Source organism: Anomaloglossus baeobatrachus, chromosome 5, assembly GCF_048569485.1.
Source record: "Anomaloglossus baeobatrachus isolate aAnoBae1 chromosome 5, aAnoBae1.hap1, whole genome shotgun sequence".
In the NCBI taxonomy this organism is placed as follows: Eukaryota; Metazoa; Chordata; class Amphibia; order Anura; family Aromobatidae; genus Anomaloglossus; species Anomaloglossus baeobatrachus.
The window spans coordinates 260710684-260738682 of NC_134357.1; the positions used below are offsets into that span (position 1 = coordinate 260710684).

General features: G+C 46.3%; 2 protein-coding genes across 3 annotated transcripts in view; both read right to left on the reverse strand.

Moving 5' to 3' along the window:
• Window positions 1–12590, reverse strand: part of LOC142309944 (glycine N-acyltransferase-like) — a 52219-nt gene extending 39629 nt beyond the window's left edge. Inside the window, exons 1-5 of one of the 2 annotated variants that reach the window (XM_075347415.1) lie at window positions 12436–12590; window positions 10963–11091; window positions 795–889; window positions 616–723; window positions 368–494 (exon numbers count right to left, since the gene is read on the reverse strand). In XM_075347415.1, coding sequence (XP_075203530.1) covers window positions 368–494; window positions 616–723; window positions 795–872 — 313 coding nt within the window. In that variant the 5' untranslated portion in view covers window positions 873–889; window positions 10963–11091; window positions 12436–12590. Of the gene's footprint in view, window positions 1–367; window positions 495–615; window positions 724–794; window positions 890–6889; window positions 6917–10962; window positions 11092–12435 lie in introns of those variants that run through there. The other variant, XM_075347416.1, reaches the window with a different exon arrangement.
• A 7277-nt stretch (window positions 12591–19867) lies between these two features.
• Window positions 19868–27999, reverse strand: part of LOC142312727 (glycine N-acyltransferase-like) — an 83501-nt gene continuing 75369 nt past the window's right edge. The window contains exon 3 of the mRNA XM_075351715.1: window positions 19868–20348. Coding sequence (XP_075207830.1) covers window positions 19955–20348 — 394 coding nt within the window. The 3' untranslated portion in view covers window positions 19868–19954. The remainder of the gene's footprint in view (window positions 20349–27999) is intronic.

The window sequence follows — 27999 nt, forward strand, 5'->3', positions numbered from 1 at the left end:
CCCGGGACAACCAATCCCCTACCCACGGAGGGGAGAACTAACATCAAGGCTTCTCCCTGCCATCGCTCCCGGGATCCCCGTCCAGAGCAGCGGTGGTGTCACCAACCTCACCACAACCGTGGGTGGCGTCACGGACAATATCAAATCCCCACAATCAAACCCCCTTTTCACTCATGGGCGAGGAACGCCGCTCGAGTCCCCGGGATCCGGCCCACCGCTCGAGCCACCACCGAGCAGCAGCAGCAGCAGCCGGACCCGAGCAGTGGGAGAGCGCAGCGTCCCCTCCTCCGCCCGCGACACGCTCGTTCAACATCAGATTAATTTATTTTCACATTTGTGATTAACCCTTTAAGATCAATATTATTACCTTGTATCTGTAACTTCTGCTTCCAGTTTATAGCACTGGGTTCTTCGAGCATTTGGCTAAGGTTCTGTGGATCTTTACTGAAGAGAAAATAAGTGTTATAATAATGGTCCAAGGCGTCTGTCATGTCCTAGAAAAGAAAAAAAAATGTAAGTAGTAATAATTGACTTATGAGGAAACAAATCTGCAGATACTCAATGTAAACAAAGCCCTAATTTCTGTTTTGATGGGTCAATTGTGTGTCCACTCACTTCCAGGGCAGGGCGACATATCACAGAAGTAAATTCTGGCCATTTGTCCACAAGCACTTGAAGCTGGAAGGGGTTATTGTGGATTATATGATGTACCGCTCCATGTACCTACATAATGGATCAGAAAAAGTGGATTAGTCCAAGCTAGATGTATACGCCATCCCATATCATGGTCTTACCTTCAGTGATTCCGGGAAGCTTTTTGTCAGTAGTTTTCTCAGGGTGGTTAGCTTGGTGGAGCAGGTCAGAAAAAGCATTTTACACAAATCAATGCCTAGTTGAAAAAAAAAATGTTTTTTATTGGTTCCAAACTGTGAATAACTTTTACATCCAAGGAAAAATATGTCCACACTAACATGCTCAACTCCACTGCTAGTGGTTGTGTAGCGCTCCTGACCTGGAGCTGATGATTCCACATCGATTCTTTTCCCCACAGAGACTGAACAGGCGGCGCTAGGCGTATTGGAGGAATTGGCTCAGGAACATAATACAACAGAGGGAGGTAAGATCCCTAATAGCATTATGACCAGATCAACGAAGTTTCCACCATTGTCGGCATACCCAAATCTTGATCTCTTTGTAAAAGCTGTCAGTCAGGAATTCGATAGAATTCCTGGTTACATTAAGAATAACAATCTTAATCAAATGGAAAATAATAGCATTAAAAATCTTGAGAAGTTATCAGATGTAGTAATTAAACCTGCCGACAAGGGTGGAAACGTTGTGATCTGGCCTAAGGATATGTATGAAACCGAAGCATTTAGACAATTGAATAACCCAATCTGTTACAAAAAAAATGACCTTTAATCCATTAATTAAATTCCAGGTTGAGTTATTCAGCATTTTGAAATTGGCAAAGGAAGAAAATATCATCAACAAAGATTTATTTCTAGCATTACAGGTGTGTGAACCTACAATACCAACATTTTATTTATTAACAAAAGTTCATAAAAATAGTAAAATCCCCCCAGGTCGTCCAATTATTTCAGGTAATAACAACTATCTTGACCATGTCAATAAATTTATCGATGCTAAACTTCAACCTTTGGTTGAATGTCTCCCCTCCCATACTCGTGATACAAACGATTTTCTAAAGAAAATTGAGGGTCTCCACATCGATGATCAATCAATTTTGGTCACATGCGATGTGGAGTCCCTCTACACAAACATTAAACATATGGATGGTATTGCAGCCACTCGGTTTTTTATGAGTTGCTCCTCAATTTCACCAAATATGCAGAAATTTATTTTACAACTTTTGGAATTCACACTAACACACAAGTTTTTCACCTTTAAGGGGTCCTTCTTCCTTCAGACCCAGGGAACAGCTATGGGGGTGGCCTTTGCGCCTTCATATGCAAATCTGTTCCTGGGTCTGTGGGAAAGGGACCTCTTCCTGTCAGATCATGAATCCTCGATGGACCGCGTCCTTTTTTGGACGCGGTACATCGATGATATCTTCATGATCTGGCAGGACACTGAGGAGGAATTACATCAATTTATGGGAGCCTTGAATATAAACGATTATAACATCCATCTCACCTATCAGGCTGATTGGAATTCTGTTGAATTCCTTGATGTTATTGTGAAACGTGACAATCTTAATTATCTTCACACTGACCTTTTCCGTAAAAAGACTGCGACTAACTCCCTTTTACACGCTAGTTCTTCGCATCCTCCAGCCTTGATTAGGTCTATTCCTGTTGGACAATTCCTGCGTTTACGTAGGATTTGTTCAAGTGATATGGACTTCATTAAACAGTCTGCTGAACTTAGCGAGAGATTTCACGAAAGGGGCTATAGTCGCAGACTAATCAAAAAGGCATTGAATAGAGCTAAATCTACTCCAAGACAGAACTTGTTATATAATTCTGAACCATGCAAAACCAAAAATAATCAGGTGAGGTTTATTACAAAATTTAATTCACAACACTCCTCCCTGTACTCTTGCCTTGAGAGATTCTGGCCAATATTGACTACAGATCCAGTGTTTTCCCAGTACCTTAATACTAGACCAAATATTACCTTCAGGAGGTCAACTAATTTACGTGATAGATTAGTTCAAAGCCATTATACCAACAGATCTATCACTTTCCTTGATCAGCATCGTCCACCTTGGGGTTGCTCCCCCTGTGGGAATTGTGTTGCATGTGTGAATATCATTAAGGCCAAAACATTTACTGATTCAAAGGCCAATAAAATCTTTAATATCACACATTCCATCACATGCACCACTAAGGCTGTTGTATATTATGCCACGTGTCCATGTGGACTGATATACGTTGGCCTTACCTCTCGCCAACTTAAAGTCAGAACACGCGAACATATCAACGGAATTTTGGCAGCTAAGGACATTGTTGATATATCCACTTTAAAGACTATCCCGAAACATTTCAAACTCCACCATAATTGTGATGCGTCACAATTTTTGGTGAGGGGGATAGATCATATTTGCCCCCACATAAGAGGTGGGAATGTTAAAAAACAACTAGCAAGACTTGAGGCTAAGTGGATATGGACTCTGAACACGGTATCCCCCCTAGGACTTAATGAGAACCTCAGCTTTGTTCCCTTTTTGTGACCACTTAGTGAGTCTATATAGCTTTCCATCATGTTATATGTTTTTAATTGATTTTAATTCATGATTTTAATTTCTATATATCTCTTTTTTCTTTTATTCAGTTTAGCACTTCTGACTATATATGATGGAGAATATTCGAGTTTGCTGCATGTATACATGTCGGGGAAATTGGATAACTATATTTGGAAATACAACATCATGTCTGGACTATCCTTGGAATAAACTGGATGATCTACCAGATTGATTCTTTTCTATACACTGTAATTTTAGTGCTAATTTTAGTGGTACTATTTTATTAAGATTTACCCTTATTGTCATTGATACTATGCTTGCTTGTGTGCATCCCGTGTTTTGTGCGCTATTCACATTTGCATGTGTGTGTGTGCGCGCATATATGGATGTATATGCGTGCACACATGTTTATTAGTTTATTGGTTTAGATTGAATTGTGTGGAATGTGCCTATATTTGGTGTGATTCAACCATGCACCTTGGCTTAATGTGCGCTCTGATCCTTTTCACTCCCTGCGATTGTCACTTCCTTTTCCTCACTGTCCAACACTTTCACATAGGGACGAGCGCTGTTACTCCTTGGTCCTGGGGTTGACACTCCATATGGTATCATTTGGTATATTGAAGTGCATTTGTGTCGATATTGATAGGATGATGTAGAGTCACTGTTTGTGACCATAATATATTACCATGAAGGTTTAAATGTTATTGGATTTCAACTTTGACTATAGTGTTGTCCTTATTTAGCGTATAGTTTGTATTATTAGTATGTCTCACTATTTTTGCACAATAGTGTCTTGACCTTCAGGACCTTATTATCTATCCCCTTTGTGATCGGTTAGGGTCACTTGCCCCCAAATTTATCACATTTATTACATTTTACATTATTTAACACTATCATATTTTATATTCCATGTTAGTTTCTTGCAGTTCTGTTATACACTCTGGCGATTCGCCCTTCTCCCGACACTTTGATCAGCCGTATGAGCCATTTCACACATTTTGGTCTTGACCATTATAGCCCCCCCCCTTCCCCCCCCCCTTTTTCGTCATATTTACATATTTATATGTCTAACTCCTAGTCATATGCTTATATGCCCAACCACTAGTCTTATTCTATTTTTTATTCGGTATCAGTCCTTTTGTATTATGTTAGATCACCTTAATGGGATTTACCCTTTTCATATACACTGAAATTATCTATCTATATATCATTTTATCTAACTAGACAACTCAATTTATTATCCCTTTGTTTTATGCCCACTTTTTGCTTCTGTCCATTAATCTAGCTATGACGCGTTCTGACACTTGTCTCACATGACCTCCTACTTGCACGCCCAGTTTTCATTTATATCCTATTTACTTGCACTTTTAATACTATTCCTACTTTTTTGTGAATTACATGCGGTTTTTTCTATATGTGTTTGGCTATTGGCGTTTTCACCCGCGCCCTTGCATGACATGCACGGATTATTCTTTATTTGACACGTACGGCATGTTTCCCGCCTAGCCTGTGACGTATTAATTACGTTTGTCTTTGTCCGGTAATTTATTCATTCAGCTATGACGCAACACCATTTTCCCTTATTAGCACGCCCCCCCCTCCCCTTTTTATGAAATACTCGGTCTACTTGTCCGTTCAACACTACTCCCATTTCATTGTCAGTCACACGTGATTTCTATATGTGCTCGGCTTTTGCCGTTCTTGCTCACCCTTTGTATAACATGCACTGATTATTCCGCATCCTATTTGACACATACGGCATGTTCCCGCCTAGTATATGACGTGCTTATCACGTAATGCACACTGACCAATAACAATAATATTATGACGTTTGCATTAAAGACGAATTTCTTTCTCTATATATTAAAACTTAATCATGCATGAATTTGTTATGTTGCAATGCATGAAAACCTGTCTGGATGGCCCAAGGTGTTATTTGCTATGCTCCGCTATTTGTTATACTATTCTATGTTGTATTTCCACGCCCACCTCCCCGTTTCTATTCAATGATTTGATGGTTCAGCTATGACACTCGCTGACACCTTCCCCACGTGACCCCTTACGAGTACGACTTAAGACGCATGCGCACAATCCCTGCGCTTATTGGTCGCGTGTATACATTTAAGCCTAGGCATCTCTTAATGACTCCACCCCCTTGAGGAAGTCGCTACGAAACGTGCGCGCGTCGGGGCAGGCGTCGCATAACAGGAGGAGGTTGTGCTCCTTGGCCATCGGTAATTATACCATTGCTTAATATTTCTTCCTATTGACTTTGACATTTTTACTGTGCCGATTCTGACACTTGCTTAATGTTACATAAATTTAAGTATATCTTCCTTTCCCTCTGGCTAATACCATCTGAGCTGTCCTCCTTTTTCTATACCCCACCTGCATTTTTAGGCCATCGGCTTAGTATCTTGTGGAATTCATGCATGATGTGTTTATAGGGTGTCAGTAGCTGTAACTTTTGCTGATTGTCAGCTGCAAATTTTGCTGATGATAGTTTCAAATTGTGATATAATTGCTGCTATAACCCCTCAGCACTTGACACTTTATTCCATGTCTATCTATATATACATATATTTTTCTACGTCCATATTTATTTATTTATTTATTTAATTAGTACGCCTATGCATAGCCTCTGAATTCCCGTATACTACCCTTTGCCCTATTGTACTATTGTTTGATTAAAACTATGACTTATTAATATTGTTATCATATGATATGTAGGTTTTGACGCCGTTTTTCCAGTTCACAGCTCTGTGTCTTTTATATTTATTTTTATTCAAGTGTGTGTAATTTTACATTAATAAAGATATATTAAGTGACCATATTGTTTGGTTCTTCTTCTTTGGTTGAGTTAGTTAGTGTGTGGAGCTCAGAGAGAGCAGAAGTGCAGAACCCACAAGTGAGCCGGTTTAGTGCGCAGCTCAGGGAGAGCAAAAGCAGATCCTGGAGCTGTGGCAGTCCGCGCAGTGACTACTGACGGGGAAGACCGGTCACCTGGTAGTGCCGCCCGAAATCCACCCAAAGCTAGAGAGAGCAACGGGGTGGCAAAGTAAGGGGACTGCCAGGGAGTAACCAGGCCCAAACGGGTAACAGGTCCCAGTCCAGGGATAGATCCACCTTTCTTCTGCCAAACCTGCCTGAGGGGGCACTTCAAACCCCCAAGACACCACAGAGTCCGCAGCCACGTAGCAGAGTGAGGGCCCATAGCTCATAGGAGGCAAGCAGCCAGAGTTACCTGTTCCAGGCTACAAGCAAACGGGCCGAAACGAGGGGAGCAGTAACTTCCCTGGGTGACCCCCGTAGGGACTGCAAGTCGGGGCTACCACAAACCACCAAAGGGCTAAGGAAGGCGAGTCAGTAGCCACCCTCACCAATCAGCCGGAAGGACACCTGGTTCCAGCCTGGTTCATCCCAGCTACGCCCGGGTTACTCACCCTGCCATCAACAGTGAGTAAAACCCCTGAAAGACATTCTGCTTGTGTTGAGTTATTCTGCGCCTTGTGGTTCCACACTTCTACACAGGGCCCTGGGGCTTGGCTCACTCTCAGGAGACTATTACAACTGACTGCACCCACCATCAGCCCCAGGCATCCCTTAATCTGCAGTGGCGGTCTCCACTGACCGCAATTCTGAGAGTGGCGTCACGACCATCCCAAGAAGGTTCCCTACCTGTGACCAGAACCGTCCCATCACGTGGAGTCCCTAAAGGTAATGCACCGCTACACAACACCTGTGGGGCTTCACATTCTGGCATCAAGAACAGGATAAGGACTAGACCTGTAAAGACAGGTGACCATGTGCCTGGGTGGTCCGCTTGAAAAGTTGGAAGCGCCGCCATATTGTCACCATGAAAAGCGCGCTGAAAAACAACAGAAGCCCGCGCTGGAAGAAGTTACCCCCCACAAAGAGGTGTGGCGAGAAGCAGAAAGAGAACCCCTGCAGCGTACTGACCTCGGGTGTGATGGAAGGAGCTCTGACCTTACCCGGAGGCGAAGTACAAGGCTGGTGGAAGAAAAAGGAGAAAACGAAAGTCTGCTACTAAAGGAAAAACTGCAAGAGGAAGTTACAAACCTGCTGCTGAGCAACATCAAAAGCCTGCTTCTAGAAGGAGCGGCAAGTCTGCTGCTGGGAGATCGTGCAGAAGGAGACGCAGAAGAGATGGCGTCTGAACGCAGAGACCCAGAGCCAGGCTCCGCTGCCTGGTGGTATTGGGAGCTTGCCCAGTTCTGCGACCGACTGGAGGCCAGGATCGTACGGCAGATCAGAGAGGGACGCACGGAGCTTCTGGAGATGGCTGCAGCGGTTCGGGCCTACGAGAAGGGAACCGCACGACGAGTGCCACACCGGGCGGCGACGACTCAGACCCCGATGATGCTACCGACGGGTGAGTCCTGTGTTGCCCCTACCCACTGGAGCGCCCCGACCCCCGATGCCATGCCTGCGGTCCCTGGAAGGACGCCCAGCGCGGCGACGCTGAACCAGGCCGCAGCCACGCCAGGTGCGGCCCGCCAAGCCCAGGCCGCAGCCACGCCAGGCTCAGCCCGCCAAGATCTCGCCGCAGCAGCGACGCCAATCCATACCGCAGAAGCGACATCCATCCCCACCGCAGAAGCGACACCGATCCAGGCCGCAGCCACGCCAGGTGCGGCCCGCCAAGATCCCGCCGCAGCCGCAACGCTGATCCACGCCGCAGGAGCGACTCCAAACCAGGCCACAGCCACGGCTGGTGCGACCCGCCAAGCCCAGACTGCCGCAGCAACGCCCAGCCCGGCCCGCCAAGAACCGACCACAGCAGCGATGCCCGCTGAGACTCTGGCTGCGACCCTGATTGAGACCGCAAAGGCGATCCCCTGCCCGGCTCGCCAAGAACCAGCTGCAACAGCGTCGCTGATCCAGGCCGCCGCCATGCCAGGTTCGGCCCGCACAGACCAGGCCGCCGCCATGCTGGTCGCGGCCCGCCAAGACCAGGCCGCTGCCATGCTGGGTGCGGCCCGCCAAGACCAGGCCGCCGCCACGCAGGGCGTGGCCCACCAAGCCAAGGCTGTACAGCTATCTACCCCGGCCTGTAAGGCCAGAGCAGACACCGCTCCCCAGTCTAAGGAACCGGGTCCCATGTTTCCGCCAGGAAGAGCAGGTCCTGAGTACCTGAAGTTTAAAGAGGACTTGGAGGCGCGGTTCCCCAAAGAGATGGTGGACCGCTATCTGCTCCCCTGGCGCTCACCCAGAGTGTCCTCAGTGATGTCTGAGGCAAAGAGCCCACCGCCCTGGCCTGCTGATGAAAATCCATCCCCAGCGCTGCCATAAGAGGAGTGCTCAGAAGAACTAAGGGGGAGGGGAGGCCAGAAGGCTGAGGAGCTGACCCCAGAGCCATCAGCAGTGGATCCATGCCCAGAGCCAGAAATGCTGCTGTATTCTCGCTGGGAGGGGAGCCCGACACCCTCTACTGAAGAGCTGACTGTCTACATGACCAGTAAATACATCACCTGGGAGCCTGCAAGCAGTGAAGTAGCAACCCAGCAGAATCCAGCCTGAAAGACACGGCGCCATAGCAGAACAAAGTTTTTCCCTGCACAGAAATCTCCAGATAGAAAAGACGAAGTAACAGCCAGAGACTTGGAGGAGAAGCAGTCATTAAGGAGAGCTAAATCCCAGGTCAGAGGACCCCTTTGTCATGGAGTTGTAGAAGACTTCAGCTTGAAATCAGGATATGGCTTCATAGTTGCATCTGGCATGAAAGAAGGCATCTTTGTAAGCAGGAGAGACATTAGAGCACACCTGCCCAGAGGACATCCAGGAAGAAATCTGTATATGGGAGACCTGGTAGAATTCACCAAACACCAAGGAGAACGCGGATGGTACGCACTAGAATAGATGTTACACCATGTCCCAGAAATCCCTGCAGTAACCCTGCTGTCTCAACACTACAAGATAAAGAAAGAGAAAAAGAAACAGACACAGAAGAAGAGGAAAGAAAATACAAAGAACTCATTAATGAAACCACTACAGATGATGACGACAGGTGCCACAGCCCTACAGGCCCAAGCCCTGGTGAGGAGGAAGAAGGAGCAAAGTCCATGTAAAGTAAAGTAAGAAGTACAGCAAGTTAAAGTACAGTTTTGCAACGTTTACAAGTTCAAGCATGTGCCCACATGAACTTATGTGAGAAACCCTTTTGCACTTTAACCAATGAACCTTAAGGCTATGAACTGGCTACAGCCACAAACTCTCGCAGTGTACAGAGGTACCCAGAGGTACCACCACCAGAGCCAGCCTGTTTATGGGGCCTGGCTCGCTTGCAACCAGGGAGCATGCCTGTTTATGGGGCCTGGCTCTCCACCACAAAGAGGGTACCTGGTCAGCACCAACTGTGGAGGCCGCCTCTACATCCTGCCAGAAGTGGCTGAAGGCGCGGCCGACGGGAGAGGAAGATTGGGGGAAAGGTCTGGAAGCAGATGGCCCATACCTGGTTACCAAAAGGACCGGTGACCTACCTCCTGAGAGGGTTTTGGGTGGGTTAACGGACTTGTGGGTGGAGGGTGGCGATGAATGGTACCTGGTGGTTTTAAAATGTTTTAAATGTTTTACTGTTTTATGCATTTTAAAATGTTGTCTTGCAGCCCGAGGACTGCTGGTGATAACTAAGGGGGAATGTGGCGCCCCTGACCTGGTCAGGCACCACTGAGTACTGCACCCATGCTGGGGGCAGTGCAATACAGGTAATCCAGAAGGCTGACCGAGGTGTGGTTACACAGGCGCATAGTAATCAGTTCTCACACATGTACCTTAGGGAGGACTCCTGAGAGTTTCCAGGAGGGGGTGTGGCCTCCATGTCCACTCAAGGGGTGTGATAGAGAGCCTGGTTGCTAGGTGGCATAGGCAGGCACGAGTGGGGAAAGGAAGAAAAGAGGAGTCAGCTGAGTTAGTTAGTGTGTGGAGCTCAGAGAGAGCAGAAGTGCAGAACCCACAAGTGAGCGGGTTTAGTGCGCAGCTCAGGGAGAGCAAAAGCAGATCCTGGAGCTGTGGCAGTCTAACAGCGTCCGCGCAGTGACTACTGACGGGGAAGACCGGTCACCTGGTAGTGCCGCCCGAAATGCACCCAAAGCTAGAGAGAGAAACGGGGTGGCAAAGTAAGGGGACTGCCAGGGAGTAACCAGGCCCAAATGGGTAACAGGTCCCAGTGCAGGGATAGATCCACCTTTCTTCTGCCAAACCTGCCTGAGGGGGCACTTCAAACCCCCAAGACAACACCACAGAGTCCGCAGCCACGTAGCAGAATGAGGGCCCATAGCTCACAGGAGGCAAGCAGCCGGAGTGACCTGGTCCAGGCTACAAGCAAACGGGCCGAAACAAGGGGAGCAGTAACTTCCCTGGGTGACCCCCGTAGGGATTGCAAGTCGGGGTTACCACAAACCACCAAAGGGCTAAGGAAGGCGAGTCAGTAGCCACCCTCACCAGTCAGCCGGAAGGACACCTGGTTCCAGCCTGGTTCATCCCAGCTATGCCCGGGTTACTCACCCTGCCATCAACAGTGAGTAAAACCCCTGAAAGACATTCTGTTTGTGTTGAGTTATTCTGCGCCTCACACTTCTACACAGGGCCCTGGGACTTGCCTCACTCTCAGGAGGCTATTACAACTGACTGCACCCACCATCAGCCCCAGGCATCCCTTAATCTGCAGTGGCGGTCTCCACTGACCGCAATTCTGAGAGTGGCGTCACGACCATCCCAAGAAGGTTCCCTACCTGTGACCAGAACCGTCCCATCACGTGGAGTCCTAAAGGTAATGCACCGCTACACAACACCTGTGGGGCTTCACAGTTGTCCTTCCGCTCTGAAATGCGGCTTCCAGTGGTAGCTTTCAGGGTTGAAATCTGGGGGGAGAAGGTAGAAAACACATAAACAAATAGTAACACCCAAACTAAAACTTGCATAAGTAATAAGTACAGAATATGACCAGGGAAGCAGTCAGACCCCAGAAGAGACCTGGAAATTGATGTAGACCTTTGCTCAGATCCTAAAATAAAATAAACCCTAAATTCAAAAAGGTAGTCCTGTACTTTTATATCGGTGGCCTATTGGATAGGTAATCCATGTCAGATCGATAAGGTTGTGACACTTAACTGTTCCTAGTGCTGGCAGCGGCTAGAAGTGATCAGTTGTGGAGCTGCACAGCAGAGCTGTCCTGCGCAACTGATCACATACACCACTGGGAGCAGCTGATCAATGATAGTGTGGATTGTCCCACTCTTACCAATCTGATGCTGATGACTTATCCCAAGGACAGGCCATCAAAATCAAAGTAATCGACAACCCCTTTAATTGAGACCTCAGAAGAGACTTGAAAATACCTGATCAGACACTGACCTCTACAGAAATACAAACCGTAGCCCAGACTCCCTAAATATGTTCAGACGTCAGACCAGACCCCCTAAAATTAATTCAGAAATCAAAGTACCTAAAATAGTTAAAACATCAGCCAGGTTTCTAAACAAATCCCAGAATAAAACCCCAAATTAATACAGACCCCAGACTATACCATCTAAATAAATTCAGAGCCCTCAATAAATCCAAACCTTAGAGCAGACCCCTTTACTCCAGACCCACTAAATAGATACACCTCCCAACATAAACCCAGACTTCAGATCAGACACCACAATTCATTCAGATACTAAACCAGATTCTGGATAGACAGTGCCCGGATGCCAAGAAATTCCAATAGATACAGATTTATGGCTGACGGCCAGACTTATCAGACCAGGGGTGGACATATTGGTGCAGCCTGTACGGCCGCACAGGGGCTCAAGAGGCAAGAAGGGCTACCACTACCTCCCATATAATGTTCTTGCCCAAGATCCCTTTTCTGTCTCTATCAGACCCTGTATGTGTGCCGTCACCTGGAGGATCCATCAAATGTATGTTATGGATCTGATCAGATGTTTGAACATCATAAGATTTACCACTTAGATCCACAGAATGATTACAAAGGTTTAGCTTCATATCATTCATGCAATCTTCCTCCCAAAAACATCACGCTCCTGCTAAGCCGTGCCCCACAAATCCAGGCCCCTTTTTAAAACTTGGCTGGTATTTGTTGATGAGGAAGGTGGCATCTCTCAGACAGATCTAGTGTTATCAGCTTCCTAATCCTCGCTATATGTAGGTTCCTCTTTACCATATAGCTGAGGTATGCAGTAAACACATTGAATACTACGTACCTTCTCCCAGATCTTCGTACTTTTCCTCGGATCACTTTGTTGCCGACTGCAATATTATCTTCAGCACTAGATCTGGAGCTACAGGGCCAAGAGAGGGGAAATTCTGGCTCTAATGGGAAGTGGGATGTGCTGCAGAGTTATGTTACATAGTGTTAAAGCTCGTGCATTCTGTCCCTCACTAGGCCCCCACACCGGGACGGTCAATCATTTACTTTATAGGCGTTCATGCTAAGGGGAAAGATTTGCTCTCCTCCCTTCTGCAGCTACAGGATTAACTATTAGTTTTCCTTAACCCCTTAATAGTGTGGCCCATTTGGGATGTTAGGACGCGGCTCTATATCAAAGACGCACTTTTACATATCAAAGTGATTCAAAGACTATTTTTTAAAGTGCCAGTTTTGTTTTTTCTTTTCCACCGCTGGAGTGGTGCTTTAAATGTAAGCCCCGTGCCCTGTTATTTACTCACCTTCTGGGAGCTTCACCTCGCACCAACGCCTCTTCAGTCCCAGAAGTCAGAAGTTACATCACAAGCTCCCAATGTATCTCTATGAGAGCCAGAACGAGGCTCCCATAGAGTTGCATTGAGTTGTGACCTCCGACACGCTTCATGAAACACTGTTAAGGCTACTTTACACACTGCGATATCGGTCCCGATATCGCTAGTGTGGGTACCCGCCCCCATCTGTTGCGCGACACGGGGAAATCGCTGCCCGTGTCGCACAACAGCCGTCACACATACTTACCTGTCCGGCGACGTCGCTGTGACGGGCGAACCGCCTCCTTTTAAAAGGGGGCGGTCCGTGCGGCGTCACAGCGACGTCACTGAAGCTTCACTGAACCACCGCCCAATAGCAGCGGAGGGGCGGAGCTGAGCGGGACGTAACATCCCGCCCACCTCCTTCCTTCCACATAGCGGCCGGGAGGCAGGTAAGGGGAGCTTCCTCGTTCCTGCGGCGTCACACGCAGCGATGTGTGCTGCCGCAGGAACGAGGAACAACTTCGTTACTGCTGCAGTAACGATTTTTAAGAATGGACCCCCATGTCGCCGATTAGCGATTTTGCACGTTTTTGCAACGATGCAAAATCGCTTATCGGTGTCACACGCAACGGCATCGCTAATGCGGCCGGATGTGCGTCACAAATTCCGTGACCCCAACGACTCCGCATTAGCGATGTCGCAGCGTGTAAAGCCCGCTTTAGTCACTTTTCACTGCAGACCGAATGCAGTAATGCTGGAAAAGGATGAAGGCAACAGAAGGCGAATATAAGACAGGAGGCAGGGGACTTAAATTTCAAGCACCACTCCATCTGGGAAATAAAAAAAATGCTGGAGTAATTTTTTTAATGATACATTTTACTTTATGTTAATCATAAAACAATAAAAAAAAATTGAACTTTTCAAAATTTTAATGTGTCTGCCCTTAAAGGGAATCTGTCACCAGGTTTTTGCTCTCCCATCTGAGAACAGCATGATGTAGAGACAGAGACCCTGATTCCAGCGATGTGTCACTTATTGGGCTGTTTGCTGTCATTTTGATAAAATCAGTGTTTTCTCTGTTGCAGATCTACCACCTCTTTGAATGTGGAGCTCTATAACCCCACTTACACCACTAATTGACCACTTTCTGCCCATATATAGTGTACACAGAAGCTGTTAATCAGAAGTGAGGCAGGGTTAATCAGAGATCATGGATATGCTGGACTACCTGGCAGCAGGGCAAGTAGTCCTCTAATAATAATCTTCTGCTGATTAATCAGTGATATTATCAAAACTACACTAAGCAGCCCAGTAAGTGACACATCAAAAAAATCAGGATATCTGCCTCTATATTATCCTGCTCTCAGATTAGGTGGCAAAAACCTGGTGAAAGATTCCCTTTAAAGCCATATTCAGAAGGCCAAACAAACACGGCGGACGTCTTCCTGAATATGCATAGAAAAATATTACAATTAGATTCTCAAATTTTAATAATTTTCTATCTACTGGCTAACATGGTGCAAAGATGGATTCCTTGTGCATAATGATTGATTTCAGAGGCTGACTGTACGTTACATGCCCTAGTCTGGTCCGGGAATGGGACAAAAGTACTGCAGGATGCAAAATCTTTCCCCGCAGACTGTTGGTCCATATGGAAAATCATCCATAGGCAGTGTCACATTCGATATAATGGGTGCATGTGCTCGCTGTGTGCAATCAGTGGAGGACATGGGCAGTACACATCGAAATGAGCCCTAAAATAGATAGTGATACCACACAAATCTAATATATAAAGCTGAGTGTATGTGTGTGTGTGTATGTATGTATGTCCACTAAAAGAGTCCGCACCATCGCATTAACAATCACGAAATTTTGCACAGACACTCCATGTGACTCAGGGAACGTCATAGACTATGTTTGTGCAAGAAAATTTATCCCTGCGATTTACACTTACTCTCCAAAAATCCTGCCTCTATTAAACTGAATGGAGGTGGGAGCTACAGGCTATAAATAGCAACTGTCAGTAGTTGCTATAGGAACAAAATAAACTGTTAGTATAAGAAGCTTATGTGTGAGGAAATAAGATGTCTGTCGGGAGACAGATAAAGAGAGACCGAAAGAGACAGAGACACAGACAGAGACATACGTGGAAAGAGACAGACAGAGACAGATGGGCAAAGAGACAGACCAGGCAAAGAGACTGACCGGGAAAGAGACAGACCAGGAAACAGACAGACCGGGAAAGAGAAAGCGGGCAAAGAGACAGCCGGGCAAAGAGACAGCCGAGCAAAGAGACAGACCTAGAAAGAGGCAGACCTAGAAAGAGACAGACCGGGCAAAGAGACAGACGGGCAAAGAGACAGACCAGGCAAAGAGACAGCCCTGGAAAGAGACAGACGAGGAAAGAGACAGCCGTGCAAAGAGACAGCCGGGCAAAGAGACAGCCCTGGAAAGAGACAGACGGGGAAAAAGACAGCCGGGGAAAGAGACAGCCGTGGAAAAAGACAGCCAGGCAAAGAGACAGCCGGGCAAAGAGACAGCTGGGAAAAGAGACAGCTGGGCAAAGAGACAGCTGGGCAAAGAGACAGAGGGGCAAAGAGACAGAGGGGCAAAGAGACAGACGGGCAAAGAGAGAAACAGACAGACACACACATAGTGACAGACACAGAGAGAGCCAGACAGACAGACAAGGAAAGAGACAGACAGAGAGACAGACAGACAGCGACACACAGACAGAGACTGGGAGAGAGACAGAGAGACAGTTACTATCCCGGGCAACGCCGGGTACTACAGTTAGTTGGTTAATAATTAACATTTCCCACTTGTGCACTTTATGTTGGAATAATAGTTTATCCCTGCATTTATGTTTCCGGAACATTAGGTGGATAAGACTACATTCAGACGTCAGGATTTTGTACGAAAAATGGACTGTGTTTCATCATTTTTTTTCATGGAACTTTTTGACACCTATTTCTTATGTACTCAGGGATTCTCTTTGTGGACAAATTATGGTTTTCATTGCTATTATTTTGGAGGACATTTTACTGTTTCGATCAGTTTTTATGACATTTTTGGTGCCAAGATCAATAAAAAACCCAAGCTGTTCTGTCGGTAGTTTGTATTTTATTTTTCATGAGGTGGGTTAAACAACATGATAATGTTATAATTTGAGGTTTATGTGCACAATTATATCAGTGATTATATATATATATATATATTATATTTTATTACTTTAGTACAATAAAATCCCTTATTTTAAGAAAAAAAAGTGTTGCTATATTAAGCCACAGTTTTTTATTTTTTCATCGCTGAAGATGTTTGAGGGCTTGTTTTACACAGGACGAGGGGTGATTTTGACTGGCAGTATTTTAGGATGACATTTTGATCACCTTTTCTTCCCATTTTTTTAAGGCAATATGTTATGCTCTCCGGGCGAGCCGAGATGATAGTCAACCCACTGGGCCACAGTACACAGATAACCTTGAGGGGCTTAACCACGAACCTGCACCTGGTCTTCTCCAGAGCCCCTGATGGTAGAAGTGGTGTTACACGACAGGTGCAAGCCCGGGTGCCACTGGGAAGACTGGTTCTGTGACAGCTGGCCCCAGGATTACAGGAGCAACAGTCTCTGATGTAGATCACAGCAGCAGCTGAAGTCAAGGATTTGTCTGGAGTGCATGGCTGGATGGACGGATGGATACGGCAGCTGTAGCTGGTGAGGATACTTTGCAGCAGCGGGTGTAGGGGATCCATGCAGTATGGCTGGATGGACTGATGGATACAACAGCAGCTGGTGAGGATACTTTGCGGCAGTGGTTATCATGGCTGACATGGCAGCTTGTAGCAGCAGCAGGATAGATAATCCAGTAACAGCACTCTGTAATGCAAACAGGTATCAGCAAACAGAGGTAGCACAATGAGATAGCGGCAGCAGCACAGTGCTAAGGAACCTAACTACAACAATGAATCTAACTCTAAAGGCCGCTTTACACGCACCCGACGGTTGTGTGTCATGGGCAAATCGCTGCCCGTGGCGCACAACATCGCTAGTCCCCGTCACACTTCTTACCTGTCTAGCGACGTCGCTGTGACCGGCGAACCGCCTCCTTTCTAAGGGGGCGGTTCATTTGGCGTCACAGCGATGTCACTAAGCGGCCGCCCAATCGAAGCGGAGGGGCGGAGATGAGCGGGACGAACATCCCGCCCACCTCCTTCCTTCCTCATTGCGTGCGGCCGCAGGTATGGTGAGGTTCCTCGTTCTTGCCGTGTCACACATATCGATGTGTGCTGCCGCAGGAATGACGAACAACCTGCGTCCTGCAACAGCAACGATATTTGGGAACTGGACAGCGTGTCAACGAGCAACGATAAGGTGAGTATTTTTGCTCGTTAGCGGTCGCTCGTACGTTTCACTCGCAACGACGTTGCTGAGGCCGGATGTGCGTCACGAATTCCGTGACCCCCAACGACATTGCGTTAGCGATGTCGCTGTGTGTAAAGCGGCCTTTACTCATTGCCCAGGCAACTCTCAAAAGGCCAGAGTTGCTTTAAATACCTGCAACCTCCCAGCTGACCTGGGAGGCACTTCTGGGTTAAGAAGACGCTAGCCCTTTAAGAAAGGGGGCATGGCTGCGGGCATGCCATACAGGCCAAGGCCTGGAGTCTGTCAGGAGTACAGACGCTCCATAAGGCTGCAGCATAGGACGAGGATGGGACCACTGCTGCAGAACCCATGGACAAATGAGAAAATTGGCGACCTCGCTGGGGGAGGGGAGCAGGAGAATACGAGAACGCCGGCATGGGCATTACACAATATGACTAAAAACAGCTAATCTGGTCTAGTTTTTTTTACAAAAAAACTAGTTTCGTTAAAAAAAAAAAGTTTTTGTGTTTCATCTAACACGCCCACCAGGGCCGTGGGACACTCGGGATCGGGCCGGTTCTGTTGGGAAGTCACAGCAGCAGGGCCCGACTCCGTGACCCTGGTGGTGTCGTTAAATGAGAGATATTTACAGGGGTTGAGTCGTGACATCACCTGTGATATTCGGCAATGCATGGCCGACGCTGCTGGATGGGACCGCTGGGGCAGATGGTGTTGCAGCAATGATGGTACAGCTCCCCACAGGTGGAGCAGGGCCCAGGGCAACCGGTATAGGCTATGATGGAGGAAATAACGTTGGGGTGCAGGACCGAAGACGCAGCCAATAACTGGACGACACAGGGACTGTTGTTTCCTTTACCTTTTTACTTGGTAGTGAATGGTGCAGGCCAGGGAAACTAGTTCAGATGGTACCAGAGATACGGGCAGCCTGGAAGCAATTGGGGACCCACCTAGTTAGGTGGGTGCGGAGGCCTTCCTTCTGCGCTGTCCCGTGTAGGTCCCTGCTGCTTAAAGCTATGCTGTGGCCCTCTTCCTCGTGTTGGTACAGTTTCTTACCCGTATGCCAGGCGGCACAAGCCTTTTACAGGTGCAGCTCTTCTTGTAGCGGCTCCGGGCCCTAGTATGCATCTGTGCCACCAGGCGTTTTGTGTGGCCAGAAAACATGCAGTCTCCTGCCCTTCGGATCCAGCTGCTGGGACTTCAGTACCCGAACAACCAAGGACTCCAGCGTAATGTTTCTAGCACTCTGCTCTGGGGTGAGCTCAGTCACCACTCCGCTCCCTAGGCTTTTCTTGACTTCTCTCTCTAGCCCTTCACTTCCCTGAGATGAGCCCTTCAGTCACTCCGGTCGCCGAGCACGGCAGGCTCGTCTCTCTCCCTAACTCCTCCCCCAGGCCAGAATTTATAGGGAAGCGCCCCTTAAACGAGGTTTTAGAGCTCCCCCTTCTGGAGTGGAGTCAGGAAGCATTAGCAGATGGTGGTACCTAGCGTGGGGGGACCCCCTTCTTGCTTCCAGGCATAACATCACCCCCTGTGAGGAGGGCAACCCTACTGTGGCGACCGGACCACTGGGGTGCCACATGTATTCAACGCTTTGTGAACACTTGGTTTTTTCAACAAACTTAAGTTTTTAGTGGCATAATTCTTGTATTCATTTGACATTTAGATTGTATTTTGATTGAGTTTTTTCAGGCAATGTGGCAAAAACACAGCAATTCTGGTTTGGTTTCTATTTTTTTTACATAGTTCACCAGGCTAGTTAAATTACATGAAAAAAACAGACTGGCATATCCAAATAAATGTGAACAGGAGCGAGCTGCTATAATTACACGAAACACAAACAAAAGAATACAGAAGCTCTGTAATCGCTAAAATATATGCCAACATAGAATATATGAAATTTAAACTGCATTATTCTATATGGATTATACTTAGAAATGAAGGTTCTTACCTCACAAATTGGCTAATTCATGTGAGCCCATCAACCACGACAAGGTTATCCTTCTTTGATGAGACCCTTTCTTATTTCATGCCTCTTCTGGACCTAAAATCTACAAATTTATCGTCAGATATTATCCAGTACTAATTAAAAACACACCCTGGGGCTGATTTGTGTTATGTGTAGTCATAGCAGCTCGCACGTGTTCACATTTATTTGAATGTGCAGGTCAGTTTTTGTTTTTTGTAGTATATTATTGGAGGTATTCACTTTTTTAAAGCAACATGCAACATTTCTTATGAGGGTACATCATTGACATCCCAGCTTTCTTTATGAGATCGTCACTGCTTAATCCAGATTTATCCCAGTACAACCTCTTTTGCCACTTACATTTTTTTACCAATACACATGGCTTGATCTGGAAAAGGTTCACGGTTCAAGGTTTCTATGCAACTGTACTTTTTGCCCACCCTAAAAACCAGCCCTGAGAAAAGCAGAATGTGCAAGAGTACAGTGGTAAGATTGGGACCATTACGCATAGTATTCTGGTACACATAGAACTTTAGTTAGGCTGCTAAAGACCACAGTTTCAACCAGGCCAATACATAGAACATAGTGTATTATAGCATATTATATCATTGTACGACACATTTAATAATCTCCATGTGTGATCATGTTCTTACAGTATTTAACATGAGTAGTTTAGAAATACAGAAAAAAATCATGAGGGTTGAAACTTCCACTGTTGCCATCTTCCAGCCAATGGAAATCCTGCGCCACGAGTAGCTGCTTGGCTGCTCATATTGTCTGGCGCTACATGGCAGTAGAGTGGACTTCCCTTGGAATTTAATTTATGTGTCAATTGAGTTATCATTGTACGAAACACTCCTTGATTCCTGTATTTTTTTTCGGTGAACCCCATACGCATTTCGGCAGATTGTTCACTCATTGTCCAAGCAACAGGCTTCCCAACCCCTAATCTTCTTGCGCAAATACTGGGAAAATTCTTGATGCAGTGACTAATACAATGTTCAGCAAGTGGATTCCCACCAAATGCCCAGACTTCATTGACTAGGTTGGATTCTTCAGGTTTGAGGCTAGAGAATTGTAGGTCACTGCAGGAAACAAAAAATGTAGAAAATAGTGTGATGAATTATCAAATTTTAGGATATTGGTAAACAAGTCACTAGAACATGAATAGTTTTAGGCACTAGTGAATAAGACAAGCAAAGAAAACCACATGAATTTTATCCTTGATTGGATTTTAAACCAGGACTCCATTACTGAGAGATCACATATATGGCTAGTCGTGTAAACTGCTATGTTGGGAAAGCTAAAAATATCACAGCAGATTGTATGCAGGTTTATAACAGCGGGATTAAAATACATGCAAACAAGATGCAACTAGAAAGAAAGCTATGGAATATGACTATCTGGCACATTCACTGTGGCTGAGCTGCATACAGGTTCCTCTACCCTCCATAAATGGCTCCAATACAAAGTTTAACTAGTATAGAAATTTGGCTGCCTTACGTGACCTTTGTAGAGGCTGGCCACCACTTTTATATTTATGTAGCACCCCCAATGATCAGATATTGATAGACCAACAATGAAAAAGCAGTGAACGACCTCTTTAATCCAAACTACAGAGTCTTTTATAGTTTGGGGAAACTCTAAATAGTATGAACCATAATAACAGCATTTATTTATCCATAATATCTAGAAAGTAGCAGTCCTCTAGTTAGGCCGTTGAAGACCATAAAATAAAAACAGCATGAAAAACCGTGAAACATAGTATATTAATGCAATTCACTTTCATAATATCCATGTGTGTTTAAGTTCACATAGTATTTAACATGAGTAATAAGGAAATAGTAGAAAAGTCATGAAGGTTGATGGTTCCTCTGTTGCTATCTTGAAGAAAACGGAAATCTTATAGAACAGACAGAATTGCAAGAGGCAGGGATGCAGCAGTAATCTGTCATGAAATAGGCGGTGGGTTGCAGACTACCCCAGACTCACTTTAGCCCATGCAGCTAATCTGGAGTGACTGCCCATAGCCATGTTTTAGTAGAGTAAAGCGGGCTTTACACGTTACAATATATCTTACGATGTGTCGGCGGGATCACGTCGTAAGTGACGCACATCCGGCATTGTAAGTTATATTGTAGCGTGTGACAGCTACGTGCGATTGTGATTGAACGTTAAAACATTCATAGCATGCACGTCGTTCAACTGCTAAAAATTGAACGTGAGGTTGTTCAATGTTCCCGAGGTAGCACACATCGCAGTGTGTGACACCCCGGGAACGATGAACAGATCTTACCTGCGTCCCGCAGCTCCCGCCGGCAATGCGGAAGGAAGAAGGTGGGCAGGATGTTTACGTCCCGCTCAGCTCCGCCCCTCCGCTTCTATTGGCCGGCTGCTGCGTGACGTCGATGTGACGCCGAACGTCCCTCCCACTTCAGGAAGTGGACGTTCGCCACCCACATCGAGGTCATATGGAAGGGTAAGTACGTGTGACAGCAAATAATCGTTTGTGCAACACGTTCAACAAATTGAACGTGCCGCACATACGATGGGGGCGTTTACGATCGCATACGATATCGTACGCTTAATCTTAACGTGTAAAGCAGGCTTTACCAGGAAACCAAACAAAAGATATAGAAGAACATAGATAGCAGCATCCACAGTCATTAAATCTAAAAATAAACACTCCACTCAGTAAGGCTATGTCCGCACTTTGCTTTTTACCTGCTTTTTACCTGCTTTTTTGTTGCTTTTTCAACTGCAGCGTTTAATGCCAAAATGGTTGTGTTCTGCTTTTCAAGCAAAGTCTATGGGAATTTGGTTTTCTAGACCGCACTATGCTGTTCAAAATGCTGCCTTTTTGTTGCAGAACTTTGGTCAAAAACTCAGCTTTGCAGTGCAAAACCCAAATGGCAAAAACCATTGACCTTGAAGTCTTGCTTTTGGAAGAGTTGCTTTGGCTTCAATGCTCTATCAGAAGGTTTTTCCAAAGTTGTCACCTTCAATAGTTGTTGGACAAACGCTTGGTCACTGACATACTGTGGCGTAACTAGAGTTTGATGTGCTCAGGTGCAAGTTTAAACTTGGATCCCCCCTGCACACACATGCTGATCAGATGTAGGGGCCATTGTAGCATTCTAAATCCTATAAACACATACGAGTTGACCCCCCCTTCCCCTTCATTGTGTAGTCCTGACCCCCATCCTGTACTAATGTCCCCAAGCCTGGGCCACTTCCTGGTAAATATGTCCCCCATCCTGGTACATAACCTCATCATAGCTGTATACTGGAATATATGGCCCCATCAAGGCCCATCCTGGTATATGTCCACATCCTGGCCCCATCCTGATATATATGTACCCATCCTGGTATATATGTCCCCATCATGGGTCCATTCTGGTATAGATGTCCCCATAATGGTCCCATCCTGGTATATATATCCCCATCCTGGTACATATGTCCCCATCATGGTCCCATACTAGTATAGATGTCCCCATCCTGGCCGCATCCTAGTACACATGATATTCCCAGGCGCTTCAGACAGTAATAAAAATAAACGTTTATACTCACTATCCCTCCATTCGCTTGGTGATGATTATCTGATGATGGCATGCCACAATGGACCAGCATGTAAGTGGCAATGCGCATGACATCACTGTAATGCGCAGCACACCCACTTACAATGCGGTCAGCTGCAGTCTCTGCTCCTGATGGCCTGGATTATGGGCATGGGGTGCAGCGAATATTCATTGCCTTAAGCAGTGGCTGATACATAGCAGTTCAGGGTCCTGATGGGTCTCTGTGCAGTGATGTTTATCAGCTGGATGTGCGCCGTCGGAAGCACATCCAGCTGAAACAGGTACTGGGGCCGGCGGGCTCTTCCTGTACGTCTGGGCTCAGTCGTGATCGCTGCGACCACTATCGTTACGCCCCTGCTGACAGGTATTCCTCCTGACTATCCCACACACAAGTATGCTTGGTTCTGCCATTCATATGTGTGGTTTTATTGGGTACAGGGGAGTAAGCTGCTGTCAGGCACTTCTGGAATCTTCTTATGTTCCTTGAGAACAAACGGATCAGGCACTGACATTCAATATACTAGGTCTGTTATCTTGAGGCTTCTATACTAATAAGATAGTTTGCCTTTCTAGATTATTTAGGCAGGTTTGGCCAACTTTAAAAGGGTTGTCCAACTTCTACGCCAAATTTATAGGGGGCAGTGATGGTTTCCAAATATTAAAAATCAGGGAAACCTACTTGCACTAACCTATTTATATCCAACACAGGGAACTCAAGTGGTCTGCACCAGGACAGGAATGTAACGGTCATCAGACTAAAAATATGAATTCATACTTTCCAGTCTCAGCGTAGACCTCTATTGCACCCTGCATTATATCCATGGAAGGTCAAAGTAGGTTAGTATGCCTATTTTTTTTTATATTAAAACTATCCCTGCCAACATGTAAATTTAGTATAGAGGCTATACAACCACTTTAATGTTCATGTCAGCCTGAAAACCTCAACTGTTTCCAGAGCAGAGTTTCCAGTCAAGAGACCCACTCAACTGATTAATAGTGGCAGAGGTAACTATTGCAGTGGCACTGATATAATGTTATTAGTGGTATTGCTAGGTCTGGGAACCAAAAGCATGCACCCCAAGAATGATGGTGCCTTGAATGTCTCTAGTCAGCAATCGACACCTTTTATCTGATGCAGAAGTAATCAAGTAAGAATGCAGCTGCTACCTTTGACACTTAGATATGCAAGCCATATGTCAGTTAAAATCCCAGGGGGATAGGTTTTTCTTCAGTTGACATAGTTGTCAGTATGGCTGTTTAATGGGGTCATTATAGCAGTTTTAATGGGGGGCAATCTCAGGGCCTATATGAGGGCTAAGTAGTATTTAAATAGGCTAAAATTGGCCATCTAAATGGGCTTTTAGTAAGAGAGATAATTTGTCTGATGGGTCACCAGTAAACCTAATAAACATCTAGACTCCTATTGGGCTGTAATGGCTTCTTGCATGCAACTTCAAGGTACAGTGATAAGCAAAAGGGTAACAATGTTTTAATTCATCTTTTTTTTTCAGGCTCCATATCTCACCATCCAGTACAGCTTTGAGCGTGATACGACCTTCATTTTATATATATAAAAAAAACCAAAACAAAATAAAACAAGAAAGCCAGCTAAACTCAAAATGGCATGTATTATAAGATGTGCAAAATTCCAAACTGTACTATTATAAATGAGATTTTTGGCAAACCTCTTTGGGGCAGTCCTACTCTAAAATATTTTGTATTTAAAATGTGCCATACGGCCTCACATATGAAATAGTAGAACTGTTTTTAGCAGCACTTACCTGGTGCTTTTCAATCCTGTACCCATGACTGAATCTTGGCTGTGGGCGGGACAGGCCCAAGGAAATGCTGCATCAAATAAATAGCCTTTGGACAGGGCTTGATGGCTGAAAGTGAACAGCCACCAACTGCCAAAATCAAGACAGGTGGAAAAAAAACCCCTTCATTTTATAGACAATCATCTTGCCTATCTCATACAGAAATTTGGCTTGCAACTATTTAGCATATGATTAGTTATACAGATTCTTGTCATGTCACTGCATTGTTACTGTTTTGCCCCTAAAAATCTAAATTTTAATTTTCAATATTTTGTTAATATTTTGTAAATCCACTTTTCGCTTTCAACAATTCCTGAATCCTTTTGAGCATGCTCTCAATCATATTCAAGCATGTGTCAGCTGATATCTGATCCCAGGTCTCTTCTACATGTTTCCAATGTTGGTGCATACTGGTCGACTCACTTGGGTATGTATACAGCTTTTTCTTCAAGTCTACCCACAAGTGTTTGTATGCGTTGAGGTCTGGGGACTGTGGGGCTAATCCAGCACCTCTATTCATTGTCATTGAAATATTTCTTCACCAATCTCGACATATGCTTTGGGTCGTTGTGCTGCTGGAACACTATTTTGTGCTTTCAAACCCATAGTACTCCAGTGTATCAATTAATTTGTTTTGTAGGGTACTCACATATAGTTCATCATTGAGACCACCATGAATCCTGGCCAAGCATCAAATGCCTTTGGCTGTGAGACAATCCCATATCATCAGGCTTCCTCAACTGCACTTGACTGTTCCTTCAATTTCTCGATCCGTTAGCCCCTTTTTTCCTTGTTTCTTCCAAATCCATTTCCACCTATCAGAGCCTAGTCTATTGACTTTTGTTTCATCTCTCCAAATTACCCGTTTCCTATCTTCTACTGTTCACTTTTTGTACTTGCTTGCAAACTCGAGACTTCGCTTCTTATAATGATATTGAAGTCCAGGCTTCTTTACCTTTTTTCGGGCCACAATTCCAGACTTGTGTAAGGTGCGTTGCAGAGTGCTTGTATGGACATATGTCATTATCACAAAGCATACGAGCCGCCCAAGGCCGGATTGGGACTCGCATTCAGCCTGGCATTTGGGGGTATGACTCGCCCACCCCAGGGCTATGGGACACCCGGTGCCGGGCCGGACTAGTCCGGTGGTAGTCAGTGGTGGCTGGGCCCGGCTCCGTGGCCCTGGTGGGTGTCAGTAGAATATGTGGCTTGCTGAATAAAGGTTGTGTTCGTGACGCCACCTGTGGTATGTGGCTATTAAGCCGCCGCTGCTGTGTGAGGCCACCGGGATGATGTTATGGCAGCAATGGTGGTACTGCTCCCCACAGGTGGAGCAATGCCCGGGGCACAGTTGGTGCTTGTGAATGTCTATGCAGCTGAAATAACAGAGACCACTCCAAGGGTGCAGTTCAAGTTCTTTACTCACAATTCTTGTCGGGTCCCGGGGACCCTTGGACTGCTGGGACCACTGTCAGGGACCTCCGCCGTTTCTGAGTGATTCTGAGAGTAAAAGCCGGTACCCTTCTCTTAGTGTCTCTATCTTCTGCTGTCTTCCTTAGCCTTGCCTTTGATAGGATAAACCTGGCTTGGCCTCCACTACAGCCTCCAGGCTGGGGGGTCACCTGTCGGCTGATTACCCCTTTTCTGGAAGTTCTGCTATGGGTTCTGGCCCGGGGAGTCTACAACGTTCCCTGGGCCTCGGTTTTTACTGTTTGGAGATGATCTTTGCACTCCTCCAGTCTCTAGGGACCGTCCCCTGTCGCAGCTTGATCCCTCCACCGATGTTCTTGTGGAACAGGCCACCGCAGCTCTAAACTGCCCTGGACAGCTATACAGACTGCCCGTGGCCCTGCGACTCCTTCTGTTCTCTACGTGGTGTCACCTGGACCCTCTGAGTCCCAGGATCTTCACCAGGAAGCGTCTCTTTCTGTTTCTCAGCTCCTGACTGACTTGGAGCTCTTTTCCTTTCTCTTCTCCTCCTTGCCTGCCTCCGGCAGGCCTCCTCCTCCTTCACCACTCTCTCTCCAACTTCGACTCTGCTCTCTCTTGAACTAACTAAACTTGACCTTCCTCCCTTTGTCTGCTCTCAGATGGCTCCTCCCACCTCCCCAGTTGCTAAGCTGTACCCTATAGGAGCAGGGATGGGTCTTACGGCCCCTCCCAGCATGCAGCATGGGAGGGTTGTCTGCCACCTTCCCTGGTCCCAGTATGTACCTAACAATGGGTGTAGTGTGGATTTACCAGGGGACCGGAGTTCACTCTCTTCCTCTCTCAGAATGGGGCATCACACCGCTGGATGGGGTGCAATGACCTGTGGCGACGGAAGCCTCAGGGGCGCCACACTCCCCCACAGCAAATCCCAGCACGTCCTCAGGCTGAAAAAACAACAAAAACATGTGGAAGAACTGCAAAACATTTTTGTTATAAATAACAGTAAAACAGTAAACATTTCTTCCCTTTATGGGAGGCACAATTAATTGAACGTTGCAAAACTTTCTTATGAAGAAACTTCTACGTGTGCACTTCCAGTCCATTGCACGGTTTGGGCACATCCCCCATAATTCTGGTAGGGGGCACAACAGGTGCAACTATATACATACTTGGCTACATCAAGTCCAGTAGCCTGGCAGTTCGTTCAGCTTCATTTTAAACGCAAGACACGTAAACAACATACCAGCCACTAAGTTCAGTGGCCTGGTAAGACATGACACAAAAAACATTCACCGGGGACCACATTCCAGTTCCGTGGCCCGGTACATATAAACATGGGGGTGACATCTTCGAAAAGCATGAGGGGCAGTACAGCAGGAAAGGGTGTCATCTTCACAAAGAACATTAGGGCAGAACACAAGGGACATCTTCAAAAAGAATGAGGGGCAGACAGGGGCTATATACAGTTCAGCATCTCTTCATCCTTACTCACGAGGGTAGATGCGGGGGTCCCACTCCGGCATTGCTCCTGGCAGCAGGTATGCCGACGAGATTATCGTCTGGGTCCCCTGGGCGCTGGTCCCTGACCTTCTGCGATGTTCTGCAGCCTGGATTGGAGTGGGGCTGCTTGCAGGCACCATACGGCGTTGCTGCAGAGGACTGCTCGTCTGCAGGGGGCTGTTGCTGTGGTCTTTGGGGCCCTGTTTTGGCCGGGCTCCCTGCATCACACACGCCATGGAGATTCGAGTCTGTGTTTCTTGCATGGTGGTCGCAGGTCCTCTGCACAGTTCAGCGGCCTGGGCCTGTCTTGAGGAAGTGCTGCTGCTAGGGGAGATGCTGCGCGCTTGCATTGTGTGGCGCCACTCTGGTTCTTCTGGGGCCGCTTCTTCCCTTAGGATATGCACATGCAG